The following is a 24,976-nucleotide window of genomic DNA, read 5'->3' as shown; positions in this document are numbered from 1 at the left end:
CACTTTTTTATCACAAGTAAGAGCATCGCAATGTGTGTTATACTGTATGTTACACGCAGTTATATAACATTATACTGAGATTTTAGAGTACTATTAAAATAAAGTGTTATTGTAAGGAGCTCTAATTATTGTGAGAATGTGAATAGAATAGTTTTTTGTACCCTTATAATGGCTTAAAAATTTATTTGTATCACATCATCTTTATTGCCAGTGTCATGTCATGCATGTCATGCTATGACCTATATTTCTATTAATTTATACGATCATATCTCAGCTCTGCTTTTTTTTTTTTTTTTTTTACATATAAACCAGAGGTGTGTGAGCTCATCCTTTCACTCCCCTTCTCTCCTGTCCTTTTTTAACTGGTCCCTGGTCTTGATTAAATTATTGTAACTGTATTTTGGATAAAATATGATGTTTTAGTGGCTCACAATAATGGGTGGTCAGATTTATCATGGAAAACACTAATAGACTAAAGTAAAGTTGCAGATGACAGAAGAGACATTTGTGTTGTGTACTTAATTCAGAGGGGACATAAGATGCAGGGATATAAGTTGCCTGAACCTTTATTGCTGGAGATATTGCTATTTAAATCCTTGCATTGTGTTATTTTCTATATGCAGTCAAACTAACAGAAAAGCTATTTATAAAGAGTGTTGAATGAAAGTCTGGGCCTTCTGATGGATTTCTAAATTTTTTATTGTCATTAAATGATCCAACATTTAGAATTAAAGGTGCAGCAGGTAAGATTTGTGATTTGTCCCCTTAATACTGTAGGTGTATTTAATGTTTGAGTTATTATTATTATTTTTTATTATTAGCCTACCACTTAATTCCCATCCATGTACACAGATCTCTGCCCCAGGATATACTATAGCTCATAGAGTGTTTATACAAAGATTGACAGGAGAGCTGTCTAAACACAAACAAGAGGTTCGAGACCAGACGATTTCCAAAAATCTTTTCTCAGCCACTTAGTCCACTTGTGCTTGAACCAATATATTTATTAATTTTTAGCACGTCTTAACTATCTTCTATGTGATTTGTACATGTAAGATAATGTGCTATTCTACCTTTAAGGTAATAATCCAATATTCATTTGATATTTCTGTGCATTTGATACTTTACAAGTTAATACTTTACAAGAAATATGCTTAGAAGCCTACAAATGACACCATATTTCTGTCATGTGAGAAATGCCTTGAGCCGTTAATGATTGTGAAAGCTTAAACTTTTTTCAGTGTGTTGAGCAAGATGTGTATTGTGCATATCTACATCCTGTTTCTATAGGCAGGATGACAAATATGTATTAAAACCAACGTGTAAGATGTAAAACAAGGAAGTAAGATGTAAGATCTACATAGCCGGTCCTGCATTCTACAGCATTTACTCTACATGCTACGACTTTTACATATTTTAGTGGTTATTATATTCTTAGAGCAACATACTTAATGTATGTAACAGCAACACACACTCTTCACCCTCCTGCTGTCTGGAATAAGGTACCGAAGCATTCGGGCCCACACGACCAGAATGTGTAACAGTTTCTTTCCACAAGCCATCAGACTCCTCAAAGACTGAACTGAACTGTACTGAGCACTACACACACATGCACACGTCAACTGTTTAGACTGCACAGACCTACACTATATACACAGTATTCCTATATATGCATCAAATTGTTTACATGCTGTTTTGCACACTGTTGTTGCTCTTTGCATATGCTGTCTCACATTTCAGATGTTCGCTGTTTAGCACAATACTTTACATTACCTCATGTAACTGCTGCTATAATACTAATGTGTTCATTCCAGTATTTCTGCACACGTAATATTGTTTGACATACAGTATTTACACTGGTCGGCGCTGTGTATTGTTTTTTGTGTATTATCTTTTGTGTAGTGTCCTGTATTTTTTGTTTGCACTGTCTTTTGTCCTGCACTGTCTTGTTTTTCTTGTCCTGCACTGTTTGCACCAGGTTGCACAGATACACTTTATGTATCTAGGACTATTTACTGAGTCCTTAGCTCTGTCTTTGTTCTATGTAGCACCCATGGTCCTGGAGAAAAGTTGTCTCATGTCACTGTGTACTGCAACAGCTATATAGGGTTGAAATGACAATAAAAGCTTCTTATCTTGACTTGACAACAGACTGATTGTGTGTGACCGATCAAATTATAATTTCATTTACAATCCACACAATGACAATAAACACGTGTGCATGCACTTAATGTTAATTCTCTATATTTAAATCAATAAAATAAAATTCATCGTGCTTTCGGTGCTTGTATTTTTCCTACATACTCTGATTATCATGTGTAATGAGATTGCTGTAAGTACTTTCAAAAATAAAATATATGACACCTGGCTTTTGTGAGCAATCACATGCAATATGGTGTAAAGATACCTAGTAAAAATAAATAAATATATATATATATATATATTTCAGGATACTGAATCAAGATACTGAATTTTATACTGAATCAATTGCCTACTGTAGATTAGTCACTGAGTTTCAGAGCCACATGTTATATTCTAACATACATCTGTCTAGTCACTGTTTTAATGCCTCATATAGCATTATTATTATTTTCTAATCATTTATATACTTAATTGATTTGCATCTTAAACCTGAATCTATCAATGTCATTTTCAAGCTAAGGCTTCCCAGTCCAGACCCGCCTCTAAATTTTAATTTTGATTGACATAACCAGGACCCAATCAGAGCTCGAGATCAGCACACGCCACACAGAAACGGTTGCTAATGCGGAAGTCAACCTCGGTAAAGTGTCGAATACCAAACAAATTCCTATAAACTATATAGTGCACTACGTAGGGCACAAATACCAGTGCTTTCCTAGACTAATCTAGTGCACATATACAGGAAGTAGTGAGGTATTTAGAATTCAGCCTCACCGTTAAACAGAAAGCTTGCTAGTTTTATTTCGTGGTGAACAGAGATTAGCTTAAAAAGTAGAGCTGAACACAGACAGGCTGTTGTCATGGAAGCTGCGGATGTTCTGAAGAAGATTCAATTGCCCTTGTTTTGGTTAGGGGCAGTTACTTTGACCTGGGTGTCCGTGTGCACTCTGTTTAGACTCCTTACCGGCCTTCGAGTGTGGTTCCTGGGCAATGGGGACCTAATAAAAGCCCCCAAACTCGGGAAATGGGCAGGTAAGTAAACAGGTGTATTAATACACTACACCCAGGTAGTATCGGCTTTTATTTATGCTCTGCTTAAGCTCTAAGTAACTCTGATTTACTGTCAACAAACAAAATCAAACATTTCCATCTTACACCTTATCTTGACTGTGTTAAGCGTTAAGGTTGGTATAAAAATAATAAAAAGGTGTTCAAGAGAATATTGTGTTTATTGGAAGGAATGAGAATCAAATGGTTCAATGGTTAATGAATAAATACATAGCTCTGTCTCTATCTCTACTTGGACATTGAATATAGATAAAAATCTGAATTGTTGTTCAAATTACACAAGACAGGTTTTTAACACCACACCACAGTTCAGCCTTATCTGGAAGTTCAAAAGTCCACTTTTTGGTCAACTCACAACTCACCTGGAATGATGATTAATGCTGTTTCATTAATAAAAGCTCACGTACCTTCATTATTAATGCTATTTTATTAATAAAAGCTCCTGTACCTTCATTATTAATGCTATTTTATTAATAAAAGCTCACGTAGCTTTTATTGTCTGCTGTCAAATCATAGTTTCAGACACCTCAACATTTCAAGCTTTCAAAATCACACCCTTGTATAAGCAAAACGGACACCGGTGTAGTTATTATCGAGCTAAAATAGATCAGACAGTTAACTTGAATCTTTTGCCCCATCATAAATCATAGACTTCCTTAGCATAGATTTACACGCATAATTACATGTTTAGAATATTAGGTACATGTTATTTATACATGTAATCTCACAAGGAGTTGTTTTAAATATGTCTTTTATGTTGTGATTTCAAACTAAAATAGATCAGATACTCGAACATGACCTTGCTTACTCCTATAATAATACTACACTTATATATAATACACCATATAATATTTTTCAAAGATAAACTGTTTTCTTCAGTCTTTAGCTAATTTGAATCATTGGCAGGTTGACTGAGGTTCACTCCAGATATGATTGTCGGGGTTTAAAGATTTCAATCGGGAAGGCGAATTATTATTTTTTGTCCTTTAGTCTTTATTATATGAGATAAATTTCTTTCAGCACCAGAATTCTTTTTTTATTTTTAATTTTTAAAAAAAATTTTTTAGAAAGCAATTTAATTTTGTTCAGAGATGAGGCTTGAGATAAGAGGGTTGTATGAAAAGAAAACACATGACATCAATCAATTCCTACTTAAGAACAATTTGTCAGAAATGAACATAATGGTATTGTGATATACGTGTGGACTGTTCTCTCCGTGTCCATGTGGGTTTCTTCTGGTTCTCCCATCTCCTAAATGCATGCCGATGGGAAAGAAAATTTCCCCTTGACGTGAATGAGTGTGTGTATGGTGTCCTGTGATGAACTGGAGTTCCACCCAGGTTAGTTTCCACCTCATACCCTGTGCTCTTTGGTCTGGATCCACCACAACATTGACCAGGATAACACTGTTACTGAAAATAAATAAATGAATGAATGATTATTGTGATGTCATAACAGTTTCTCACAGTTTTTAGAATTATTCTAATATTTGCATGAGTTTTATTAGCATGCAGATTGTACTGTGAGTGATTTGTACGATTTATTGCCCCATCTTTATTTATTTATTTATTTATTTATTTATTTATTTATTTATTATTTTTTCTGTGTGAAACAAAAAATCATAGTCTAACTCAGCATAGATTTATTTTACACACAATTACGTTTCAGATATTAGGTACACCTTATTTATAAGTGTACTCGCATGAGGAGTTTTTTAAATACTTCTTTATATCGAGTTGGGATTTCTATCACGGTAGGAAAAAAAAATATTCCAAGCTGCCACTTTGAGAACCGTGTCTGTGCCGTACCTGAGGTTTGCACAAAGACTTGCCTGAGATAGACTGGGATCTGCTGGTACACGAGCAGAGCAATAAATGTATCACTTTAATTTAATGGTGAAAACTTCTGTTTTCTCATGTTGTTTTCAGTTGAATTTTGGTGACAGATAATATAAACCTGAATATGTATATGTTCATATGTGTGTGTGTGTGCCCTGCGATGGGTTGGCACTCCGTCCAGGGTGTATCCTGCCTTGATGCCCGATGACGCCGGAGATAGGCACAGGCTCCCCTTGACCCAAGGTAGTTCGGAGAAGCGGTAGAAAATGAATGAATGAATGAATGAATGAATATTTCCATAATCTGTTTGTCCAGTGGCAGCAAGTGGTCTTTCAGTTGTGCTGTAAGCATTCAGGTGGGGAACCCAAACATGTTTAATAAAGCAGACTTCATTCACTAGTTTAGTTTGCGTTCTCCCTGACAGACAGATGGAACTAACCAATCATAACCATGCTCCTTAGCTTGCGTTTCTAACTTATTTTGTGTGGCAACATGGCTGAAGGCACAGAGGAGCTGGTGCCAAAACAAACAAAAACTACAGAGTGGACACAGCACATGCAATAGTTGTTTGTAAAATGCGTAAAGGCAACCCCGAACATTCCTACACAGTCTGATGTTATATGATGATGTATTTTATTTGTGCTTTAGTGGCAGTTTCAAAGCTTTCTTTGTCACATGTACATTACAGCACAGAGAAATATATATTTCTTCACATATTTCAGCTTGTTAGGATCTTGATGCATCCTCCCTGGAGAAAAGAGGGTTATGGGCCCTGCTTAAGAGCCCAACTATGGCAGCTTGGCAGTGCCTTGGATTTGAACACAGAGCCTTAACCTTTGAGCCACTACTGCTCATAACACATCCTTAATCTTAAAGAGACAAGATCATGTAGAAAAATGTGAAATTTGCTCAGGAAATGACATTGTACACAATTGTCTTGCTGACCTGTGTGTATGCCTTATCATGCTTTATTAACACTTGCCTGTACTTACATACAGACTGCTTCATTGTAGGTTTGAAAGGCAATAAGCAAGCAGAGGGTTCACACACTAACCAAAAAAAAAAAAAACCCACGAAAACAGACAGAGCTATTTTTAGTGCTTTCCTGACAGTTTCCCTCAATGTGTGAATTTCCTTTTCGGTTCCTGTTTCCACTTTTGTGAATGAAGGCATCTGAAATTGCAGGCTATAATTGGTTGATTGAAGGCAGGGCTCTGATTGGCCACATGGATTCGTGTGTGTGTGTGTGTGTGTGTGTGTGTGTGTGTGTGTGTGTGTGTGTGTGTGTGTGTGTGTGTGTGTGTGTGTGTGTGTGTGTGTGTGTGTGTGTGTGTGTGTGTGTGTTTTCTTTTTTTTTTTTCTTTTTCTTTTTTTCCCCCTTGCTTTCCTCTTGTGATGTGCACCGTTGTTGCCACGTGCCCAGCTCCTATTCACGCATATCGTCCCATTCAGTCGAACTGCTTTATTCTCTGTCTCTCCTCCCAGTCGTAAAACAATGATATGCTTCTCTCCCGCTGTCCCTGCATGAATACACACACTCGCTCCCTGCTCGCTGGCTTTTGCTCTCGTCATTGCTTTCAGTACTGCCGTTAGAAGCCTTATTTATGAGACGCAAACCGCACAACCTTAACCCAAGTCCTCATAGGCCTCAGCTGTTGGAGTAAAAGATTAGTGGAAATTTATATGTTGTCCCAACCACCAAGTGTCTAGTGTCTGTTGTTAACAGTCGTAAGGGATCACATATATTAGAGACAGCATCAATTTTCTAATATCTTTTTATTCATGGATTTATCTTCAGTAATCAATCTGGTAAAGGTGTTGGTGGTGGATCTTGAGCCTGTTTTTGGAGTATTGGGTGGAAGTTCACCCTGGAGAGAAGAGGATGCTACTCCATTACATGACACCATGCTCACGCAACCATTTTAACAGCATGCTTTCAGGTCAAAACCCAAGAACCCGGAGGAAACTGACACAGAATAAGGGAGACGATGAATAAACCTCTGAAGTCAACCATCTTGTTGCTCATACACACATTTCACATATTTAAGCCAAGCATGTGTGAGTATCCTGATAATTGGTAGGATTTGAAGTTTTTAAGATTTTAAGCTTAATTGAAAGTTAATATACAGTGAAAATATAAAGGATACCAAGACCAATCCTTGTGGTACACCGTAGTTTGCTTATTTTAGATCTGAATGGGCTGCAGATTGTTGAATTTTAACTCTATTTTCTCAGTGTTCTTTCATTGAGACCTTCTGTGCATTTTCCATTGACAATTTATTTTTCAAAACGGGTCTTCGTTCATTCATTTTCATTTTTCAACAGCACGCATTCATTTTCTGTTCATTATGAGGTTCCATTGCAAAATCTTATGAATACTTCATTGATGGCTCTTTAGGAACTGATGCAGCAATACCGTAGTGCATACTTGAGCTTAGGAGACATTCACACGGTTCTGTCCCCCCTTTTCTGAAAATACCTCGCCTCCGGGGAAAACTTGAATGCATTGCAAGCTATTTTTAGAGCAGCCAATTTTAAACCCCCTGCTTTTGAAGATCGCTGTCGATGTGAAGCGAATAAAGCCGTCGAGAGAGAGGCACGTGGCATCCCATGCTATTTAAAGCAGAATGTTAGTGTGAGCCACGGCCCAGGGGACCCTTTGAAGCCTCGATCGTGGCATCCAATGAAGAGCTCCCTCTATTACATAACGCAGCATACATACAGGGACAGCAAAGGATGCCCCCCCCCCCCTCTAAAGTTTTTGTTAGGAGTTAGAGAGGGGAGGAGCGTTTCAGAGAAGAAAACGGAATCCACGTGGATGGCACACGTAGAGTGTTTCTTTTTTCATTTTTTACATTTTTTTTCTCTCTCTCTTCTCCCCCACTCTTCTTTCTTTTACCCTTGCGATGAGGCTATATTTATCACAGCACTATCCTTTGTGGAATGAGCTGGAATAATTCATGCATCAGTGGACAGGGCATTGGTTGCAAAAATAGATTCATTCACTCTTGCATTTCTTGGTCAATGGTATTGTGTGAGTAGTGAATACATGGTGCTGTTGCCTCTCCTGGCGCAGCTTCATTCGTCTTCATGGTCCCTGTCAGTAACAGCATGCGTTACTGCAGTGGCAACAAAGCCGTGCAGACGCAGCCGGATACCGGCGTGCAGCCGACGCGGGAGGTGAGACCCCGGCTGCATCTGTAGCCTGCTTTCTGTGCACAAGCAAAAGAGGAAGATGTGCAGCGGGTGATGTGATGCTGAGCCTCGTTGGTATTCAAGCGCTGCAGCCGTTCCAGACGAGGCTGCAGTGCCTGCCTGGTATTTTTAATCTCCTGTTCTTTTTTTAGCCCTCAGACTATTTTGCAGCAGCAGCAGCAGCATCAGTAACATCAGCAGTGTGCGCTGAGAGGGGGCGTCCTCACTCTTTAGAGATCGTGCTGGTGTTGACTTGATTTCTCAAATAAAAAAAAGACACTTATTTTTTTTTTGTACTTGATGAAGAGGAAGAACAGAGAGATTTCACTCACCTGATATTGATTTGGTTTCAGTCAATAATTTTTGATTGTCTTTACCTTCAGCTGTGCTAGATTGCATCAGTGCATTTCCTGCTTCAGTGGCGATTCAGGGTCTATTTAATTGGGATCCTCTAAACAGTCTATGGACCTACTATTACACCATACTTTTATTTGTATTGCCGTGACCGGGGAAAATAAAAGTGAGCCAGTCTAATATGACCGTTAATAGAAACTGTTGTACAAGGAGCTGATCAGTTTTTGTACGATTCACATGATTTAGTACTGATCAAGCTCGAAGGCCAAAGCTGTTAGTTTGTGGGTTTGGGCGCGGGTGGAGATGCAGCAGGCATGTGTCTAAACTCCACCTCGATCAGAATAATGAGTTATGACAGCACTCTGTCAGTGAACAGGTGAACATGATGTCACGCACTGACATGAATATTCGTCATGAGTTTTATTCAATTAATTTCTAACCAAAGCGATTCGACAATGATGTTCCTCGGCATCTTGACCTCATCAGAAGAAGCGCGTGGATTTATTTTTTTCCGTCTCTACTAAAAAACTACTGAAAGCGTACAGAATTTTCCCTCGCCTCTAGCTGTGTGTCACCACCCTTCTCGACTGTACTCTCCACTTGCTGCTTGCCTTTCACTCTTTCTTTCTATTTTTAGCTGCCCCAGCATCAGACCCCACTCACCCCACCCTTGTGCTGTCTTGTTGTTCGTCATCCCTCCCTCCTTTTCCACACTCTGTCCTCTGCTACTCCAGCGGAAGCAGAGCGCTCACGTGAATCTTTAACTCTGCCTACTTTGACACGATCCATGCCAAGGTCAAGGAGGGTGACGCCAGGGCTGTGCCCTCCATGCCGAGGCGACGGGACAAAGCCAGTCATGAATCTGAGCTTTTCTTGCTCTTCCTATACATGCAGTACATCGTCAGCCTGTCCCCTTACATGCCTCGCTTCCAGCTATTTTTATAAAGAGGTGAGCTGTGAGAGGGGGGGTGATGAAGCAAATGGCTTAAAATAGCCACTGTTGTCTTGGTAAAGCAAGGACGACTGAGCAAGAACGGCCCAGGAACTCGCACACTCACTGTCCTGCTGTTAGCATGTAATTCTCCCAAGCCAAGTTCAATCCCCTTCCCAGATCTTCATTTCAGTGGAATTTACATAATGAACATGACACTTCATGGTGTCATTAGGGTCACGTGAACATGCATGGGCGCTCTATAGACGTAATAGGGTCTCCTTCATCACACTAAATGTCTTATAATGGCATTACCAAAGGAAACCATGCCGGTGTAGTGGATTTTCCATGCTGATGCTAGTTCTGTCTCATGCTCTAAGTAGTTAATGTATCAATTTTCTAACTAACCTTTCCTTCTGTTTTTCAACTCCTAGTCGTAACCGGGGCCACCGATGGAATCGGAAAAGCCTACGCGGAGGAGGTAAGATTCCAGTGTGGTGTTTTTTTTTTTTTTTTTGGTCTTCCTTTACAGAAATCACTATGAGTCATCAGTAGAGAGGTCTTCGTGAGAGATGAGCGGAAGACTAAAACACGTACCAGTAAAAAGCATACACACATATGAACAGCGAGGTGGAAAGTGTCTATCGCCGCCTGCTTTAACCATCCTTAACATACACAACATATTCAGTTCAATGAAATTTCTTTGTAAAGCGGTTTGCACAATTCACGTTGTCTCGAAGCAGCTTTCAATAATTCTAGAAAAAAAGTTTAAAATTAAGTTACTGCGTATTCCTAACTATTTCTAACAAAGCTAGGAGACACCGGTGGTGAGGAAAACCTCCCTGAAACTTTGAGAGGAAGCAGGTTTAGAAGGAAACCCATCGTCATTTAGGTGACCCTGGTCAGGAAATAATTTAAATGCTAATAATGTCCGTTCTGCAAAGGTTTATAGTCGAGTGGAATTGTGTAACCAAGAGCTCCTGAGCACAGACCTAACGCTAATCGCTGATGAATGAATGGATCCAGTCTTACTGTACATCACTGAACACGCTAATGTGTGTATTCCAAGTAGTTAAATTGTTTATACTCTTATACTTAGCATATGTTATTTCTCCATGTAATAAAATGTTATTTAATTTTCTGTATATTTGTCTGGATGATTGATTGACTTATTACTACCAGGCTTACACACAACTGATAACTGGATATTTTTAGATTTTTCCACCAATCCTGTGAACACGATAATACGCTATAATGGCTGTTTGTGCGTTTTTTTTTTCTTTCTTTCTTTTTTCTCTCCTCTTCCACCTCTCAGCTTGCACGCCGAGGCTTTGCCATCGTCCTCATCAGCCGGACTCAGGAGAAGCTGGATGAAGTGTCAAAATCCATTGGTATGTACCTTCCTGGCGTGTTTCTGCTGTTACGTTTTTGCTGTTATTCCCATTTTATTCTCAGTCACGTGATTTTCGGACAGATATTATTGGTGTGCACTAGAACCTCTTTATCTTCCTTCACCTTTTCCTTACACACAAGGTTACCAAAAAATTGGCCTACTCTCAAATCCTGATATATTATAATTATACTAAAAAACACACAGGCCAGTTTATTAGGAACACCTGTACATCCATATATTCATGCGGTTATTTATCGAGCTGCTCACGTGGCAGTTTTAAATCACATGGGAGTCAAGAGCTTCACATCAAACATCATAACATCTCTGACAGATATCGGTCTGATCCCAGAAAATTCGATCATGACGCCGTAAACTGACCCAAGCAGAGTTTGACTGAGACCATGGAACCATGGACAGAGGTCTACTAAAGCTGGACGCATTCAGAAGATTGATAAAACATAAAGAATTTGAAATATTTCGTGCCGACCGCAGATGGCTGTTCTCGGCCTACAGGACTCGATGTAGACTTCTGCTGCTGTATCCCATCCACCATAAGATTTAGTGCATTGTGCATTCTGATTCTCACTACGGTTATAAAGACCTGCTGCTTACTCAGTGTTTTATTGTTTGAGTTAACACTGCGCTGATGCGCTTGAAAATCTCAGGAGATCATCACTTTCTGAAATACTCAAACCAGTAATCGACATGCCGCCATGCGACAGTGAAGAGTCAGAGAGTCATTCAAAGAGAAGTTACCAACTCCACGTAGTCCCTGAGGACAAAAACCTCCTAATCAATAAACAATTGCCGGAGTGTATACGGTTGTAGAAAGGACATTATTCATAGTAACACTGTCCGGTGTTCATAACAGTTTATAATCATACCCAATCAAGTGCCACCCAAATGAGGATGAGGTTCCCTATTGTGTCAGGGTTTCTTCCTCAGCACAGTCGTCTCAGTCACCTCAGGCTTGCTCATTAGGGATAAATACAAGCAGATTTAAATTTAAGTCTAATATTAATCTCGAATCTTTGCATAGCTTTATATAATAACATTTTTCTACTTTTTTGCAACATTTATTATGTTCTGTAAAGTTGCTTTGAGACAATAAACATCGCTAAAAGCGCTATACAGTACATATGCATTTGAATTGACTTATATCTGCATGAATTTTATGCCTTGCCCTGCAGCCACCTGATTGGCTGATCGGGTAACTGCATGAATAAGCAGGTGTACCGGTCTTCCTAATAAAGTGTCTTTGGTATACGCCATTAAATAATTATCATTATTGATGTTATTATACAGTAACTGAATAGCCATTAAGTCTTCATGCTCCGTAGCCTGCCTTTGAAAAATGTCTCCATTAAACAACATGAATCTAAACCTATATTTCCCCATTTAGCTGTTTTTGCTTTGGTTTCGCATTTTGACCCATGCGTAGTTAATTCCAATAACATTTTTCAATTTCTCATGGCTCGTCTGGGACGAACGGAGGATTTGAGTTTCCAGGAATTCTTAATATGTAACTTGACAGCGATTGAATAAGCAGCCGGCTCGTGCAGGTTTTCTAAGAAACCTCTTGTATATAGAGAGGACCTAATAAAATAACATCTGATTTTTCAGTAAAGCTTTTAGCAAACCAATTTCAGATAACCATGGGCTAGTTATGGAGACCCTTTCCCTGAGACGTGATTAGCCGTCTATCAGCATAAAAGTAGAAAATCTGCTTCTGAATTATTTAACCATAAGGAAAAATCCAGAAAAAAAAATTGGTCCTTAGATGCGCACCTGAGCAACTCCACAAGTGTAGTTAAGGAGAAAACAGAGTGAGACGTGTGTGTGTGTGTGTGTGTGCTGGGGTGAGAGCGTCTGCACGAGTGAGTGCGCGAGTAAGCGTGTGCTTGCAAAAGCGTGTGTGCGTGTGTGTGTGTGTGTGTGTGTGTGTGTGCTTGAAAGAGGGAATTGTGATGGAGGGAAAGTGCTGTTCCTGCTTGCGAGGCTCTGAGTGTCTCCCTCTGCTGAATGAGTTTGGATGTTAATGAAGCAGGCTATTTTTAGTGTCGCGCTGAAAGACAGGCTCTGTGCCAGCCAAGTTGCCTGGCTGCTGCAACACTGAGGGACAATCGCAGATGGAGGTGCATCCTGGGATACGTCATGTAGGGGCACCAGAACAAATGGACATGTATTTCATGTATTTTTTTTTTTTTCACAGAACATTTTCACTGGATTCATTTCATGTAGCGACGTTTAGTTTGTTCCGTGTTCTAGAGCTAAAGATGAAAGATCCTGTGTTGTAGGATACCGCAGTGTGTGGCTAGTTATTAGTGCTGTAATATGAGGAAGTCGTGCAGGTTAACGTCACAGCATCACTTTTAGCTGCTTGTGATCTTTTTTTCGTTTAAGAACAGAACATATCGCACATCATCAACATATCATGCACATTTCCAGCGTTAGTTTTTTTTTTTTTTTCTTTCTTCTTTCCCGTCATGTTTTTAATTGCCTGTGTGCTGAGTCGCTCCAGTTCACCTGCTCCTGCACATCTTTTTCAATGAAGCAGGACAGCGTCTACAGGGACGAGCCTGTGAGAACGAGCAGAGACGAACGGAGTGAATGGAGCCTTGTTTCTTCTCGCTGTCTTTCTCTCTCTCACACACAGCATCTCTCCTAATGCACCTCTTTCATCTTTCCTTTCTTTCTCTCCTCTAAAGCCATATTTTTTTCTCTTTCAGTCTCCTAGTCTCTAGCTCTCTCTCTCTCCTCCATCCTTTTCTTTCACTCTTGATTTTATTCTCCATTCACTTGTTTTGTTGCCCCTCCCGTTTTTGTTCCTATTTCTTCTCTTTCTTGATTTCTCCCCCTCTCTCCTGCCCTTTCTCTGTCCCTCTGTCCCCCTCTCTCTCCCTCTTCTACTGTATTTCTATTTCATTCTTGTCAGTTTCTTTCTTCTTTTCTCTCATTCTCTCCCTCTGTCTTGCCCCATATATTTCTCTTGCTTTTTCTTATTTAATTATTTATTTTTTTTACATTTAGTATTTTGTTTCTTTTATCATTCAAATTCATGCATTTTTTTTTTTTTGTCTGCAGCTTAAAGTTTTGAACTTTTTTCAATTCGTTCCACAGGTTATTTATTATCCGCCTTCCATAAAGGCTAACAGAAAATAAGCAGCTATGCAAAAGCTCAGCTCACTTCCTGTGTTCACTCGTGCACGCCTGTAAAAAAGTCGACTGGCCTGGAAACATTTCTGTAACTTACATGGATGATTGTAGCACTGTGAATTCCTTGTGTTTGTCTGTACACTGGATAATAAACCCTGCGGCTTTGTCCTCGCCCGTCCTTCACTGACGTCCCGTTATCGCTGAAATAAAAGCCCCTCTCATTTCATGTTGTATTTCAAGTAATCCTCCCCCCCCCCCCCTTTTTTTCCTTAACACCCTCTGTTATTTTTCAGAGAGCATGTACAACGTTGAGACTAGAACCATCTCTGCAGACTTCGGATCAGTGGATATCTATTCCAAGATTGAATCTGGACTAGCTGGACTTGAGATTGGGATCTTGGGTAGGTTGTGCGTTTGTGTGCGTTTGCGTGATTGCATTTTCCCAAGCAGCCAATCAGTGTGAAGCTTGGGTATTTCAGCGGCTGTTATCATGTCCCTGTAGTGTCACTTGGGCTTTTTGGAACAAAATGTTCTAGGCATGGACTGTGTAACTGGTGTCTCTTTTTCTAAACTAGTGGATATTTTGAGTACAGTAGGAGTTTCTTTAATGAACACTAGCTGCCATATGCTAGTGTTTGCTGCCTCCTGCTGGATGGGAACCGCTTTCATCTTTCTGATCTGTTTTTTTTTTTTTTTTTTTTTTTTGTTTGTCTTAAATCTGGTCCTTATAATTTTTCCTTCACAGTTAACAACGTCGGAGTATCCTACCCTTACCCCGAGTTTTTTCTCAACGTACCAAATCTGGATAAGGTAAGTAGTGAAGTTTTAGGATTTTGTTTTCCTGAGTTTGAACTGGTTCGTTGATGTTGAAACCCAGGAGCGGATCATGACTGTAGATTTTGTTGGGTCAAGACGGCGTCATTAACGACAGCCTCAACCAAACCAAGCTGAGAAGCTGTCAGGCTTGACTTATGCCGTAGGCTTTTATTTATTTTATATTTTTTCATGCCTAGAACGTGTTTAGGGATGGAACATGGGGCAGTGTGCTTCCTGCATCACTTTCATCAAGACTTCCTTACTGTAGTTAATGTTTCAGGTGTATTAATAATTTAAAATGGGGGACATGCCTCCTGACAACATCTAAAAAGGTGACATCAATGGAACAGATTCAGGCTTATACAGTATCTGTCAGACTGTGACCTCTTTAAAATCCATGGAAATATTAATTATTAATGATTAAAATATGGTTGTGAATGAAACTGCATCTGTGGATAAAGCTGTTGAAATCAATTCTAAATGAACACCAATGGCTGTGTCTTGTTCCAGTTCATCAACAACATGATCAACATCAACATGACCTCAGTCTGCCAGGTGAGTGTCACTTCTCTTCTGTGATCTGGTCCAGAACCAGAACTAAAGACCTGCTGGGGCATGAAGCAAACATCTTAAATTTGATTCTGATCAAAGCAGTACAGTATTTTGCAAGGTCGTCTTGTGGAACGATATCATGCAAAAAAAAATAAAATATAGAATACAATCAAATGACTGAAAATGCAGTTGCAGGGAATTAATTTAACTCGAGATTTATATTCTGTAAGTTTTGATTACGCTGACCTGTTAGTTCCTCAGGAGCTCTTGGAATGACATTATTTCCATTCACGTTAATCCGCCAAACGAGACCGAGGCTTCCTCCTGAGTCTGGTTCCTCTCAAGGTTTCTTCTTCATATCACCTCAGGGAGATTGTCCTCATCACCGTCACCTCAGTCTTACTCATTAGGGATAGATGTTAGAGAGAAATAGTAATTTCATTTTAAACTTTACAATTGTTATTCCGTTTCTATGCTTCTGTGAAGCTGCTAGACATATAAATTGAATTGTGACGTGACGTGACATACGCTAAGTACGGTGGCCCATACTCAGAATTTGTTCTCTGCATTTAACCCATCCGAAGTGCACACACACAGCAGTGAACACACATACATCGTGAACACACACCCGGAGCAGTGAGCAGCCATTTTTATGCTGCGGCGCCCGGGGAGCAGTTACTGGGGGTTCGGTACCTTGCTCAAGGGCACCTCAGTCGTGGCCGGCCCGAGACTCGAACCCACAACCTTTGGGTTACGAATCAGACTCTCTAACCATTAGGCCACGACTGCCCACAACACTGTCTTTACAATGTTTTGGCATAATCACATTGGTGTTGCGATGCTGCACAGTTACATGTTCAGACCACTTCACAACTTGTGTAGTATTTATAAGGGAGATTGTATTGATTGTAAAAGTTTTTTCATCCCCTTTCAGCAAGCACTGTATGTCGATTAGGGTTGTTGTGGATCTGAGGTCCAGGACTGTATAACACGAGTCAAGTCTCAGGACATTTTCACCAATAGTCTATTTTCATGGCCATTTGTACTCAGGCTTGTCTTACTCTTGGGCATTAATCTCACTAAATACGGTTGTGATTCGACTGAGAGTTCATAAACATAATGCACAAAATTTAAGAAGAAGTAATTCCTGCTAATCTTTAGCACCGTATATTAATGAAGCCAGTTTCAGAAAAAGGTTTTTGATGATTTTCAGTCTTGATTCCTCCTTCATTTGGACTCGATCTTGACTCGGCCTCGACACCTTTCAGTCTCAGCTAACTTCATGTCTCCGACTCAACGGCCTCGACTACATCTTAACCACGATGTATTAATGAGTGGAATTCAAGTGAGCACATAAAACCTGTGTACATAATGTCTCTGTGCATAAATCCCTGCTTTTGATCTATGGTGTAGAAAGTAACATAACACTTTATATTCAGCTTTTAACAACGGACATTGCCTCAAAGCAGCTTTACAGAACATAAGAAACATAATACAAAAAATGTAATATTACACAAAGATTAATATAATACAAAAGTTCAAGATTAATATTAGACTTGTATTTAAATGTGTTTGTATTTATCACCGATGAGAGAGTCTGTGGTGACTGAGACGACTGTCGAAATGGAAAAACTCCCGTAGATGTGAAAGGAAGAAACCTGGAGATGGAATCAAACTCAAAGGGAACCTCTTTCTCATTTAGGTGACACTGGATTGTGAGATTATAAATATAGTCTGGCAATTGTGTATCGATCAGGAGGTTGTTGTCCTCAAAGACCACATATAGTCAGTATCTTCTCTATAAATGTCCGAATACGTCATGAAGCAGAGTCGTCTCGAGACGCCTCAGGATCCTTACAGGGTTGTCCTCATCTCAATGAAGGTCCGACACAGCACAACCGGAGCTACATCCCCTCGCCCTCTGCTGCCACTTTAGTGCCAACCCTTTAATGCCAATCTTTTCCTCAGAACTGTTAAAGCACTCCACTAACCATTATTTCCTGTTGCTCAGTATAGTTCACTGACTAGTCTGTTGTGCTGTAGCTGAGCTCAAGGTTTTCTTCTTCAGTATATTTCATGCTATGCTTCATTTCTCATCACTTCTACCTCTTTACTACAGATGACTCGGCTCGTGCTGCCCAGGATGGTTGACAGGTGAGTTACTTAGTCTCAACGGGATTTGAGAGTTGTTGTGTTTTTTTTTCCTGCAATTTATTTTCAGAAACCTCCTTGAATTGGTAAAATTGCACGCAAGACCAGATTATTAATCTATCTCTATCCTTTTCCCTCCCATTGCATCAGAGCCTCTGCTTTCGTCCATAACCCTCCGGTTATGTGTGAAGTGTGAAAGAGTACAGACTCACACCTATAGATCAGATTCTCGCTCAGAAAGGTTTTTTATTGTTTTCGTCGACTTTGTAGTACAGTGTAGAACATTTTGATTTTTTTTATTTGCACAATCCTGTAGTGTTCAATACCTGGCAGAAAAGCTGAGCAGCTCAGTGTGTGCTGACACAGAGGACAGAAATAGCATAATCCATCATCTCATTATAATTGAAAAGTAGAAGATATGCACACTTGGCTACTTTTAGGCCACACAGGGATGAAGTGTGGTTTGGCTTTTGGAGACTTGCGTAAATCTCAAAAAAAAAAAAAAAAAAAAAAAAAAATGGAAACACCTCACAGCAATTTTATATATATAAAAAAAGGAATATTTGAGGGGAATTTCACTCGCTGTTAGTCTGTGATGTTACCACAAGAGGGTGCCGAGCTGCTGTGTGTGTAAGCAGGGGTTAGATGGAGCCATTAATACGAGGTCTCTGTACTAAGGTAAAACCTGCTATATAGAACGTGAGCACCTTTTGAAGATGTCAGAAACTTAGTAATGAACAGAAAGAAGAGTTAGTTAGTTAGAATTTAGGTAGAAGATAAAAGTTAGGTAGAATTTCCTGACCCATTTATGTGCTGCCCATTTGTTAGGAAAGAGAAAAGAGCGCTTATCAGAGAGCTGATGGTGTTAAAAGGTCCCACTGACTACAAATCTCTGCCATGTGCCGTGTTTCATTCCAGGTCTAAAGGAGTCATCCTGAACATTGCGTCTGCGAGCGGCATGTACCCCGTACCTCTCCTCACTCTCTACTCATCTTCTAAGGCAAGTTCACTTCCTCACTTCTTCTCCTGCTCCAGTCTCACACACACCTGTGTGCATAGTTGTTAGATGTTTCCAATCTCTGTGTGGAACGGTGTAGCAAAAAAAAAAAAAAAACGAAGCCTTTTCGAATTTACTTTGCACCTCCGCCTCGCCAGGCTCCGTTCCCGAAACGCTCTCTAGCTTAACTGACCATGAAGGCCGTGGAGAATCCTTCAGACTCACAGCTCAATGCTTAGCGTTTTACACTCTCAGTGCCATACAAAACTTAATTGAATTTCAACTTTTAACTAATTCAATTATTTAATTCATCCCATTAATTAAGAAGTCATTTTTGAGTTAAACCAAGTGTGTTAGAGCAGAGGAAACTGGAACGACACGACACGGCGGTGCCCCAGACAAGCGCTCACACCTGACCTCCAGTCAGAGTCTCATCATATTCATCAACACACAATTATTTTTTTTTGCCATAGAAATGTTTGTAAGGTCACCTGACACTTTATTGAAAACTTTACACTCTTTCTTATTCATTTAAGTGCACAGACAAGTCCAAGCATGGAGTCTTACTGCGGTGGATTTAGTGTGTTGTTTTGAACTTTTTGACCATATAGTTATAGAAGGGAAATGATCAAATCTCTTGATCAGAGGTCACCCAGATGACGACGGGTTTCCCGTTGAGTCTGGTTCCTCTTAATGTTCCTTCCTCATGTCGTCTCAGGGAGTTTTTCTAGAGAATGTATGTTGTATAATTTAAATTTAGAATATTTATGAACACATCTGCTTTTCCCAAATTAAAACAAAATTTTATTTATTTATTTATGTATTTATTTATTATTATTTTAAATTTAGGCCATCCTTAAAAATATTCTTGTTTGTTCTCTCATTCACTGTCGGAGTCAACGGTTCACGCTTGGTAATGATGGCTGTGGCTGCAGTAAACAAAATGTTTGCGGTCACCGTTCAAAGTCATACGGGTTCGGGCGCCATAATACATCTAAAAAATTCATTAAAACAGCTCAACACTGCTTTAACTTGGCACGAAGTTCTGGAAAAAGCTGTGCCCAGCATCAAAATAAGGTTTGCAATGATGCGCCCAAAGGCACGGGTTGAAGACCCAGTCAGTGACGTCACAATATGCTGATTTGTTTAAAGTCATACCTACGTAATCACCATCACCAAAATTGTACTTTTTTTTACATTGAAACTTGGAAAAAAAATATATATATATTGACAAGCAATATGAATTCAATAAATTCTATAGTTGGCATTTATACAAATTTTTTGGAATTTTAAAGCTGACGCAATGTTAGTACATAAATAAAATTTTGTTTTAAAATGTGGAAAATTCTGCATGGAAACACACAAAGAACTCTTTCGTGTTAGTTGTCCTGCAATATGTAGTGATTTAAAAAAAAAAAAAAAACGGATTTTTTATTGTTTTATCAAAAAATCATGCCAAGCAGAAAAGACTCTGTGCACATGGCTGGTGTAAATCATTCGCACTACTCGAAACTAAACCAGGCTTTCTCCTTTTATACATTTTTTGGACTAATTAAGATGACAAATTTGCTATAAGTTGTTTCAGTCAGCTGGGTATTTCTAGCAGTACAAGTCGATTTAAAAATCAGTCAATTATGTCTAATCGTATGTCATTATGTAAATGTCACTCTGCTGCACTGTGAACACTCGGTTCTTACAGGGGGAAAAAACAGAGCTGATTTGATTGGTCACCACAAAAGCAGACATGTCTCTTGAATATGGATTCATTCAAATGTATTCATGCATTGGATTCATGTGCCTGTGAACCGAGATCACAAAAATAATCTGAAGCATTCAAATCAAGTTTCTGTTGACTTCAAACGCCGTCGGTGTTGTACGTCACGTGGCAGGAGAAATAAGCAAGAATTTACGGATTGTTGAGTGAAATGTATGAAAAATCATGCAGCAGTCAAAGCCGAGCAGACCGTCTCTTACATCGGTGTATCTTAGCAACACACACGCAGCACGTGATGTCATTGAAGCTGTCCCCACTGGCCTTTTTGTGGACAAATGCTCTCTCTCGTAGAGCAACACAAAGCAGCAGTTTGTCCCCTGCAGTCCTCAGGTCCACTGAACACTGGGATTTACTGTCGATGGACGGAGTAAGCAAATAAACGAAGGATAAAAAGAAAAATAACCCATAACCGACAGCACCCTCGTCTTTTAAAGATTTTGTGTGTCTTCTGTTCATTAAGTCTCTTTCTCTCTTTCACTTTCTCTCAGAGCTCCCGAGTCACACGAGCACTAATTTCCTTCAGCTTGTTTTGCAGAGCTAAAAGGAAAAAAGCCTTCTTACATTTTCTCTGACACATTTTAATGTTCAGGCCTCACAATGCTTGAGTGGGAAACTTTGTTAAGCGATTGAAAGAAACCATTTGCTCAGCCTCCCCCCCCCCTCTTTTATCCTATCTTTTGAATACTTGTTTCAGTTAATGCTTTCTACTATATTTATTTAGGCTTTTGTGGATTTCTTCTCTCGTGGACTGGATGCTGAGTACAGAAGCAAGGGCGTCATCATCCAGGTAAGAGAGAAAACAGGTGTGAATAGAGAAATGTCTTTCTGTGTCTGTTCCTGTCTATCAAAGCTAATCATACACTAGCTAATCGTGTGTGTCCGTTGAGATCAGGATGCAGAAGAGGGTAGATGGCGCTTTCTGCTGAGTGTTATGATGCGCTGTGACCCGTACGATCAGCAGATTCTTTTCAGAGTTGAGCACATGTTGTTTTTCCCCCTCACCAGACATGATAGCTGGAGATTTTCATCAATCTGAGAACTAAACGCAGGAAAATCCCCCAGGAAACAAATGCAAAGGAGGATCAGAGGAAACGTTTTTTGGTTATTAATGTATATAATGTTCACTTCCATCTAGAGCGTCTTGCCCTTCTTTGTGACAACCAAGCTGAGTAAGATCAAGCGAGCGTCTCTGGACATTCCCACTCCGGAGCGCTACGTCTCGTCGCAGCTGAGCACCGTGGGCCTTCAGAGCCAAACAAACGGCTACCTCCCTCATGCCATCATGGTGAGAACCTGAACTTTTTACAAGCTCACCATCTCCAGTTCTGTGTCTTTTGAAGTAGACTTCAGTAGTAGTGTTGTCTCAGTAGACTGGACGCTGCTGTACAGGTTGTACAAATCAATAGCCTTGTGATTGTAAGGAGGTTAGTATGTGTTAAAGCGAACAATGTGTGTACATCCTTTTGGCAAAAATACGTTCGACCAAGAATACTACTGATTTTTCTTATATCCACTGATGTTTATGTCTGAACCAGGGCTTTTATATTCCATATATTCATGACTTTTTTAACAACAAACTTTATTGTATTTATTTATCAATATTTATCTTTCATTTCTAGCAGCAGCATCCTTGCTTAAGAATTTTCTGTACAAGAAAGCTGAATAGTCCCAAACCTTGAAGTTCAAGCTAACTTTATTTATTTGTTTGTTTGTTTGTTTAATATTGTATTATATTATATTTCTGCAGGGTTGGGTGACCACTTCTCTACTTCCTGCACGACTGCTCAGCAGGCACATCATGAACATGGGTCTGTCTCAGCGTGCACGTTACCTCAAGAAGCAGAAGCAGGGCTAAGAAGATCTCAGCAGTAAACGAGGCAGGATTGGCTTCAGACTTCAGACAGGAGAAGATGGTGGACCAAAACAAAAATTCCATAAAAAGTCTTTTCATTTCACTCTGGAGATTGAGGTTGATTCCTGCTTCACTGCTTCATTGCAACTAATAGGATTGTTTCTTTTGCTAGTTTGAGTCTTTCAGATTTTTGCATTTGTTTTAGTTCTAATGACGAGACACAAGCACTTCAGTGGCATCGCTAACAAAAAATAAATCTGCTGCATTCGTTAAGAAGCATTTCTACATGGCTTTGCTAATTGCACAGGATTACAGGTGTTCGTACCTGTAACATTAACTCTTCAGCACTCATTTCCACGAACACATTCAGAAAATCAAACAGGTTTAATCTGGTATTAATTGAGGGTAAGTTAGAGGGTAAATTTTTAATGCTTTCTTCTGTGAGAAGGTTCGTAATTCCATTTCAAACATTGACAATCCTGGGAATAGCTGAGCAGATCAGCTTTGGCTGCTTAAGCTCATTTCTGGGCCGGAAAAATGTAAACCAGAGACAAACAAAGAAATGACCCAGTTTCATATGGGAACCTTTTTGATTTTTTTTTTTTCTCAAATGTGGATTTGAAAATGTATGATTTTTTTTTTGTGCCTAGAAAATGAATAAATTGAAAAAAAAAATGGGATACGAAAAGTATGGCAAAGTTCCCTACTGCACCTTTAAGTATTGATGACACACGAGTTAGGTGATGGGTGTATTCTGTATTCTGCAGGTGCAGTTGGCGTCTGCATTTGTACAGTATATCAATCAGGGGATTTAAAAAAAAAAAAAAAGTTTTACTGTAGCACTTACATTTCCACCTCTTTTTTTTTCTTTTTTGGATTTTTTTTTTTTTGATGACTGATTTTTTTGTTTTGATGCATTTAATTATGTTAATTAATCATTTCCCTCAGATTGTCGGTACCACATGAGTGTTTCTGTAAGACATTTTTGTTTACACAGATTGTATTTTCATTACACTAAATTGATGTCATTACATTTTTAATCGTTACTTAAGTGTTACTTATGCAGTGTGATGTAGATGCAGGTGAACTAAGAGCATAGTTTTTTTTCCATTTCCACTTTTCTCAAACGGATTTATGATGTATTGATGACCTTGGTTAAGGTCTGAGTTCAGAGTGTAAATGAAATGGATTTGGCTTTAGTTCAGGACACTGAGAACAGAACATGATGCTGATGCCAAACTTGCAGATATAAACTGGATTGCTTTGTTGCTTGATATGAGTCTTGTGTTCTTTAGAATTCAGTCAATTACAAAAAATAACAACAACCAAAAAGAAAACTAACATATTTTAGCCAATTTGTTAAAAGTGCAGGGTCGGTAAGATGCGTATTATGAATTAAACTTCATAACTGATTTTAAAACATATAATCAATTTTTGTTGTGAAGAAGAAGAATCTGGTTTCATAGAAAACTACAGTTGTATGCAAAGGTTTGTGCAGCCCTGGCTAAATGACATGGTTTATTGTTGTTACTTTTCTCTTTGATTAACTCAAAAAGAAAAAAAATATAATTTTGGCATGTGCAAAAGTTTAGACATTCTTCTAACTAAAATTTTGAACTAAATTTACTTTCATTTGATCGTTAGTATGTGCTTTTTTTTCTCACACCTTGCCCGAGTATTCAACATCCAGCTGACAGAACCTAAATGAGACCTACATAGCAAAGAAGAAAAATAATAAACAAACCTGCTGTTTAAATGCAGTATAAACTGGCAGATAAGAAGAAATGTAGAATTAAAAGTAAGATCAAGTTTCAGACAGAAATATATGGGTGTCAGAAATGTCTTCTAGGACCTGCAGGAAGCTTTAGTTCTCACAGGAACGATGATGCATTGGTCTCCTTTTGTAGGGAAAATTTCCCCTCCCATTTTTGGGCCACCCTGTAGGTAAGCTAGAAGCAATTTGGACACAAGCGCTGTGAACTGATGAAGTAAAGAAAAACGGCAAGAAAAGTGTGTTCCAATTCATTAAACAAGAATAGAAAGCGTCCTAGCCGGCTAAACAAGCACTTGCACTTGTGTTATCTGCCAAAGGGTAACTAAGCGCTGATTTAGTAAGATGTCTGGTCCCTGAAGTGACTGTGCACTGATAGATTGCTGCAGACAATGTGTTGATTATTTATTTATTTATTTATTTATTTATTTATTTATTTTAATCTCAGAAAATCAACAGAAGATATAAAAAAAACAAACCTGTATATTCATTCAATTTTAGCAGCTGTTTTGTCCTGGTCAGGTTTGGATTTTTCTTCTAAGTGTATTGCATTGCAGTAATTAGATGAAGTGGTCTGAACGCCAATGCACTGTTCTAGGATCAGCGGTTATAGACGTGCCTAATTATATATACAGATTGAGGACAAATCAAAGGAAAAACACTTGTTCTCATGTTATGGAGGATGTTTTGGCGTACCAGTATGGCTCCACTTGTCATTTTAACCCTATGATTAAACATTTGAATACAATTTGAATTTGGAGTACACTTTGATGAAACACACATTTTATACACTCCCACATAGAGGCATGTTTTTGGACGGTAAGAGCAAACTGGAGAATCTGGAGGAAACCAGTAACCCAGGCCCAAACAAATCAACAGTTTAATATCGGATGGGTCTGATATATTTGGCTAATTGTTATTAGATGATTCATTTGATTTATTTTGGATTTATATTTAAGAATATTTTTAAAATGGCAGTCTAAGGT

General features: G+C 39.0%; 1 protein-coding gene across 1 annotated transcript; it reads left to right on the top strand.

Moving 5' to 3' along the window:
• Window positions 1-2,817: 2,817 nt before the first annotated feature.
• Window positions 2,818-23,493, top strand: hsd17b12b (hydroxysteroid (17-beta) dehydrogenase 12b). Its single transcript, XM_027137077.2, has 11 exons — window positions 2,818-3,174; window positions 9,963-10,009; window positions 10,844-10,919; window positions 14,371-14,478; window positions 14,823-14,887; window positions 15,404-15,448; window positions 17,565-17,599; window positions 18,515-18,596; window positions 21,089-21,154; window positions 21,503-21,652; window positions 22,115-23,493. Exons 1-11 carry the CDS (start codon window positions 3,003-3,005, stop codon window positions 22,220-22,222), a joined length of 954 nt encoding a protein of 317 aa, XP_026992878.2. The 5' UTR covers window positions 2,818-3,002; the 3' UTR covers window positions 22,223-23,493.
• Window positions 23,494-24,976: the final 1,483 nt, after the last annotated feature.

The sequence above is a fragment of the Tachysurus fulvidraco genome, chromosome 1 (assembly GCF_022655615.1).
Source record: "Tachysurus fulvidraco isolate hzauxx_2018 chromosome 1, HZAU_PFXX_2.0, whole genome shotgun sequence".
In the NCBI taxonomy this organism is placed as follows: Eukaryota; Metazoa; Chordata; class Actinopteri; order Siluriformes; family Bagridae; genus Tachysurus; species Tachysurus fulvidraco.
The sequence above is the reverse complement of the archived record's forward strand: the minus strand, read 5'-3'. Positions and strand labels throughout refer to the sequence as shown.